This window comes from Nanorana parkeri, unplaced genomic scaffold, assembly GCF_000935625.1.
Source record: "Nanorana parkeri isolate BGI_ZX_2015 unplaced genomic scaffold, ASM93562v1 scaffold3172, whole genome shotgun sequence".
Taxonomy (NCBI): domain Eukaryota; kingdom Metazoa; phylum Chordata; class Amphibia; order Anura; family Dicroglossidae; genus Nanorana; species Nanorana parkeri.
The window spans coordinates 29,624-36,935 of record NW_017309440.1 but is presented as its reverse complement, the minus strand read 5'-3'; the positions used below and the strand labels follow the sequence as shown (position 1 = coordinate 36,935).

At 40.5% G+C, this 7,312-nt stretch overlaps 1 protein-coding gene across 1 annotated transcript in view; it reads left to right on the top strand.

Moving 5' to 3' along the window:
• The window catches only part of LOC108802848 (granzyme A-like), a 15,958-nt gene extending 15,332 nt beyond the window's left edge, over positions 1 to 626 (top strand). Inside the window, exon 5 of the mRNA XM_018574703.1 lies at positions 444 to 626. Coding sequence (XP_018430205.1) covers positions 444 to 608 — 165 coding nt within the window. The 3' untranslated portion in view covers positions 609 to 626. The remainder of the gene's footprint in view (positions 1 to 443) is intronic.
• The last annotated feature ends 6,686 nt before the right edge of the window (positions 627 to 7,312 follow it).

The window sequence follows — 7,312 nt, the reverse complement described above, 5'->3', positions numbered from 1 at the left end:
ACCGGGTGATTGGGGGGGGGGGGGGGGGGGGGGGGGGGTTTAGAGATAAAGGTGAGGGTTGCAGACTTTTGACATGTCAGTAACAGTGTTAAATCAGTGACAGTGTTTAATCTATTTAGGTTTCACATTTGGGTAAATGATAGTGTGCTGGAAACAGCCGATGGAACAGATTGTAAACATTTGTGGATTATGGCATGATAAAAATGGTTGAGGCTCTGATCAGTATAAACAAATGTGATGCAGAGAATAGGTGGATTCTGGTCACTGCATACACTATGTCTGATTTGTCATTCAAGATGTTGGGAGGTGAAAGCAGATATTGGTTGTACCACTAGATTATCTACATGTGTCTTGATGCATTTTGTTGCAGTTAGTTAAGATCATAAATAATATAGTATGTATATTTTATGAACAAGCATTCACTGTTGTGTGATCCTTTTCAGGGTGACTCTGGTGGGCCATTGATCTGTGACAAAAAGTTCACAGGCATTGTCTCATTTGGGCCTCAGAATAAATGTGGAGATCCCAAATTCCCTGGAGTCTACACTCGGCTGACAAGCAAGTATCTGACCTGGGTCAGAGATACCACCCGAGGAGCTACATTCTAACTCGAATAGTATACAGATGTGGCCATCGCATGAAATTTGAAAATAATTTAAACAAATAAACGATTTACCATACACTGTGTAAGGATGTGTTACACTGAGAGGAGCTACTTTTGTTATGTTTTACAATATTGTATTTTTCCAGTTGTTTTGAAGCATGAAGCTGGCCACACATGTTACAATATACTGTATCTGTGCAATCTCCTTAAAGCCACACTCTGGGAAAAATTATAATTTACACACTGGCGTGAGTGTGTAAATCATCATTAAAAAGCTGCATGTTTAGTGTGGAGGGCCATTGCAAAGTATAAAAATCTAGCCTTGCAGTATACCATCTCCAGGACATAACACTGAGCTTTTGGGCACTAAGGGGAGACAGAGATGCTACTCGACAGAATACAAGGCATTCTATGGAGAGGTGGGGAAGGGATCGGACATCATCTCTCCTCCAATTACAGAATGTCTTGGATTTTTTTCAAAAAAACAAGGCATTTTCGGAATGGAGGATAGTGAAGAGGGGGCGAATAATGTGTCTGGAGCGCTGTACAGCTCAAGTCCTATTGCTCCCTTTCTTCAGTGCATGGAAGCTGGGCATTGTGGACAGGGGACAGGGTGCTGTAATGTATGTTTTTTATACTTTGCAGCCGCCCTTTGTGCATGACACCTTGCTTTTTAATGATAATTTACATACTCAGTGTGGCACTGGGTAAATGGCCAGCGCAGCCTGAATGTAGATGGTGTGAACAAGCCCTTAAGCAGTGGTCAATCAGACCTGGAAGGAGTCCCTCCCAGGAAACTGGTAACATTAGGTCAGTTTTTTACTTTTGATGGCTTGTCAAAAGGTATAAACATTTACCATATATGTTGTTACTATGGGCCTGACTTTGGGTCTAAGTCTATCCCAACTGTCCAATAAAAGCACTTCAATTGACATTAAAAGAGTTGTTATTGGAAAGGGTGCAGCCAGGTGGGCAGAGCTTAGTCCAACAACCAGAAAAGTTGTGTCTATAGTAAGAAAGTGAAGCTTAATCAGAGAGGAGCACAGATGAGAGTTTTCTGGTTTATATATATAATAGAAGACCCTTTGTGATGGCAACAATTAAGCAGGACCTTAACTTTTAGACCCGATTCACACTGTGCTCATGCATGAAATTTAACATGTATACCATCCATTTTAGAAAGGGCTGCCAATGCACCCCATTGTAAGCAAAACCACACATGATGGAAGTGCAACACGGGATGCACTACAGTGTGCTGCAGCATGGATGCATTGCCTTGGTGCACTGGGGTGAATTCAAAATGACTGCTGAGTTGGAGTTCCCATTGGCTATCCAGCGGTGGGGTCCTCTAAGGCTCCCTAAGATTTCACAGTGTGATAACCTCATGATGAGAGATCTGGTCTGCGGTGGGAATGGACTGCAGTGCTGGACCACTGATCCCCACTTCCCGGAAAAGGCATAGATGAGGGACACATGAGAGCGGAACTGGGTATGCTAAGAAAGGGATCTTAAAGTTTTAAAAAATGTGAATAGATGGGAGTGGGGTTTGAGGAAGTGATCGGTAAGGGGTTCATATCTACCAAACGATGGGCTTTAAAATGATAAAAAAGCTGATGAGTTTGATTTAAATGTAAATGAATGTAAATTCTAAATATCTAACTGGAATAAATACAGTACATGGTACAGCTACATTTATAAAAGCATAAATAAAATAGAAAATGCTAATATAATGCAATATCTGCAATAATTCAATCTATGTTTTTAGATTTCTCATTTATACAGCTTATGAACACATTTCTGGCAAGCCAGTTTAATTTTATATACACATTAGATTATTTGCCCAAAAACTTTAAGGGGAGGAAATGAAAGTTGCACACTAGACTGGTGTCAGTAATTATTGCAATGTAAATACAAACAAAGAAGAGGAAATAGCAACATTTTTTTTGTATGTGTTATATTTTGCATGCTGAGTTTTAAAAATGTGGTTACTGTTGTATACTGTCTACAGATACAGAAAGCTGCTTTCAACAGATGTGACAAAAATTCTTGAACACCTTGCCCAAGGTGTAACCGGTGGTAACCTGTCCACTAGCAGCTCACGACCTGGTGCCTCAAAGAAGTGGGGGAGATATTCATCATTGTTGGAAAAATGAAAATGAAAATGAAACAGAGTGGCTTCCTCGTGAGCTGCTAGTGGACAGCTTACCACTGGTTACACCTTGGGCAAGGTGTTTAAGAATTGTGAAAATAAGTGTCTTATTTTTTTTTTCATGAAAAAAGACCTAGGGGTCTATTCACGAAGCTGCCGAGGGCAGCCGAGTGAATGACTGATCTGAAGTGAAGTGAGCCGAACACTGTTTTATGGGGATTGATTTACTAAAGGTAAATAGGCTGGTCACTTTGCAAGGAAATTTTCTCTTAACTCTGTGCTTTTCTGACCGCCTCCATATTGCAATCCTGTACAGTAATTTAATCCTGTAAAGTCATTTTTTTTATTTCTTATATGCACATGATAGGACATTCTTTGCAAAGTGAACTTTAACCAAATTTACTGAACTAAGGGATAGTTATGTGTTGCAGGAACCTGCAGAGGGCGCTTGGATATCATTCATTATTGACAAATCCGGCTAAAGCGATCTATAAGTTACTAATACACTGTATTTGCAAACTATAATTAAATGAGAATAATAATAAGTACACAAACAAAATCTGAGTGTTGTAATACAGGTTACAAGATGTTACTTTAAATACATTTATATTAATAAGGTAGATGTAAATCCTATCGCTAAAATCTCATGTGAACTGTTGCATATTTATGTCATTTCACACGATGACTTCTATCTTTTTAAAGGCAGCTTTTATTAAAATAATATCTTGCTATCCTGCCTTGAAAATTCTTGGCCAATCACTTCCTGTAAGGTTGTGACTTTCTTTCTTTCAATTGTTCCTGCATTGCCACTCTGTCACATGCACCCACAAATGCAACTACATGCAGTTGTGATGACACACATTGCTGAGACATTTGACTGATGTCTTTTTCAGAAAGCCAGTCCAAACATTGATGTGCAGCCGCTGCTGAAACTGGTGCATATAGACAGGAAGTGGCTGAAATTAGGTTGTAGGAGATCAGCAGCTCTGAGATGAAAATAGGATTTTTAAAAAAGTTTAAAAAGTATTTTATGAAAAATAAAACATGAAAACTGTTTATGATACACAGTGCTTTAGCAAATATGATCTAGCTATGGTTTAGATATGCTTTATATTATATAGGTCCTTTGCAAATTAGGTTAGTTGTTCATATTATAATAAATATGGTACTACACCATCAGGTGTATCAGGTGCTACTTCCATTACACAACAACCCTGATATCTTTTAAAGACTCTGAAAGTGAGATCTCCTTTGCAAATTGTCATTCCACCATCCAGCCAATGTCATTTTTAGGGGTTTGACCTTAAGTATTATTTTACCATCTCTATGCCGATGACACTCAAATCTATCTTTCTACTCCACAACTCACCCCCTCAGTGTCCTCTTGTGTCACTAATCTACTAACTGACATATGCTGGCCGCTGGGTACCGATCCGGCGCTGGGACTGTGCTGGGTCCCCTAGAGGCCCGAGGCCCTGGTGCGCCCACACCGGTAGTTCCGCCACTGCTTATGTGGGCTGAAGGGGCAGCTGCTTTGGGCCCCACAACAATGATTGGGCCCTGGGCGACTGCCCCTTTTGCCCTGCGTTAAAGACGGCCCTGTATCCCCCCTTCAGTCTATCATGAATGCAGCTGCTAGACTCATCCACCTAACCAAACGCTCAGTGTCTGCAACCCCCCTCTGCCAATCCCTGCACTGGCTTCCCATAGCCCAAAGGATAAAATCCAAAATATTAACAATCAGTTACAAAGCCATCCACAACTCTGCCCCCGGCTATATCTCAAACCTGGTCTCAAAGTATCACCCTAACCGTCGGCTCCGCTCATTCCAAGACCTCCTGCTTTCCAGCTCTCTTGTCAACTCCTCCCATGCTCGCCTCCAGGACTTCTCTAGAGTCTCTCCCATCCTCTGGAATTCTTTACCCCAACCTGTCTGTCTGTCGCCCACCTTGACTGCCTTTAGGCGGTCCCCAAAGACTCATCTCTTCAGGGAAGCCTATCCCACCTCAACCTAACCGCTCAACCATCACGTTCTCAAACAATTTATCCCCACGCAGCTCCCTCCTCATGTATCACTTCCCCATCCCTTTAAGTATTGTGATTGTAATGTCTTCCTTATATTGTAAAGCGCTGCGCAAACTGTTGGCGCTATATAAATCCTGTATAATAATAATAATAATAATAAAGTATTATAACTTCTTTTTAAGTCCTTTACTTAGAATGGAGCAAGACAAATAAGCAGCAGGAGATGTTAAACCCCCTTCATGTAGCGGGTACAGTATGGGTAGGCAACCTTGGCATGGCAGCTGTTGTTGAACTACAAGTCCCATGAGGCATTGCAAAACTCTGACAGCCACATGAATGACACCCAGTGGAAGAGGAATGACTTGATTTGTAGTTTTACCATACCTGGAGTGCCATAAGGTTGCCTACCTCTGGGGTACAGCTACAAATTCGTGCAGAGGGATCTTTCTACTCATGTCTAAGGCTTTCCATAAACTGCCCCTTCTGTACATGGAGGAAACCTTAAAAGAACCTTCAGGTCTCAGAGAACTCCTGATAATAAAATCTATGGCTTTAGCAGTGAGTTGCAATGTAAGGATACATAGAATAAATCTCTCTAAGAATAAATAGCGGCATAAGGAAAGTGATGTACTTAGCATATATGACACCCAGAGCTGTTTTTTCCAGTAATACTTTTGTAATTAAACAAATAACAACAATGGCCAGAAAATAAATGCTGACAGTGAAAATTGCAGTGTATATTCATGTTAGTGATCAGTGAAGAAATGCCTGCTTTCTATGAATGTCAATGGAAAAGTGGTGGTAAGTGGCCCTTTACATTAGGAGTCAGTATAATGTCAGCTTACATTGGTGGTCAGTGGAGAAGTGCCCTCTGAGATTGATGATCAGTGGGAGAAGCATGCTCATATATTGGTGGTCATTGGAAGAGTCTGTGAAAAAAGCCCCCTATTGCATTAGTAGTCAATGTGAAGAATGCCTCTTACCTTGGGGGTCATAATAAAATACAATTCCTCCATTAAAGATAGCTAAAAATATTATTTTAGATAGAAAAAGCTAATTCCACTGAACTCTGCTTAAGAAAGGTTGGTCTAATTCAGCATTTCTCAACCTTTTTTCAATCAGAGCACCCTTCACAAGTATGCAAAAGTGTGAGGCACCCCAGACTAAAATGTAAAAAACATAAATATAAAAAGCAATGTGTGACACCTCCAACCATACCAGACCCTTATCCCACTCTCACAGTTGGAGCCCTCCTTCACATCAGAAGCCCCCTTCACATCAGAGTCCTCCCTTTCACATCAGAGTTCCCTTCACATCAGAAGCTCCCTTCACATTAGAGTCCTCAGTCCCCCTTCACATAAAGCTCCTACCACCATACTAGGCAACGCAGATGAGGCAGCATGGCAGAGGACAGAAGGCAGATCAGGTCTTTTTTGAATGGATAACACCCTCCCCGGATTAGCATCATTCATTTCCATGGTGCTGGCAGCTGAGCAAATAAAAAGGAACCATAAAGCTGGCCATACATCTATACTGGGCCAAACTTCAGTATCTTGCTAGTCGAAATACATGAACATTCTGATTGGATGCAGGCATTGTTCAGGTATTTTGATAGGCCCGACTAGCAGGATACTGAAGCTTGGCCCAGCGGGAGATTCCTCCATCCACACAGTTTAGCGTAGATGGAGGAATCTGTTGCACTTTTTCCATCTGACCATAGAAAATCTGCAGATAATCTATAGGTGTATGGCCAGCTTTAGACATGCTTATGCTGCTGTCCAATGGTCAAAACTCAAAATTATTAGATTTTTTTATGAGACCTTGTTTTAGACTTGAAAAAGGTAACAACACATTGAATATGCTTTTTATATAAGTATTCAATCCCCGAGATTTACAACCTTTATCTGACACAGGTAAAAAATGACTGTCTACGGAAGACACATTTATCGTATGTTCTCATAAATCAGTCCCATAACTGCCTGCTACATTTGCAGGCAAAATAACACCACAGTTAATAAACCTTCATTAAAGTTGAGCTATAGACAAACCTCAGACACGGGAATTAAATAATGTGTTCATCGCACAGCTGCTGGTGTGATATGCCTGGCACAGTGCTAATGAGCTTGATCGCAAAGCATCACACTGTTTATTTTTTTTGTTAGAACCTTATTGAGTTCTATGACATTGAACTCATTTCTTTAAGTTCTATGGGCACAGTGAGGTGCAATCATGCGGTTGTACCCTGTACAAAGCAATGCAGCCCTGAGTAAACCCTAGGTTTGTGAAATATAATTTAAAAAGAAAAGTGAAAAATAATAAAATAAAAACGTAGTAGAAAAAATAATAAAATAGATAAAAATGGAAAAAAATTGGTAAAAAGTAAAAAAATTAATAAAATAAACAAAAATTATTAATAATAATTATTCCGAACAGCCCAACCTGTATGGGGTCCCATGATTTCAACTGGTGGCCCTGCCTCCTGGGACTACACACATGCACTATACCGGTAACTGCCAAGGCACCGACATTTTTTT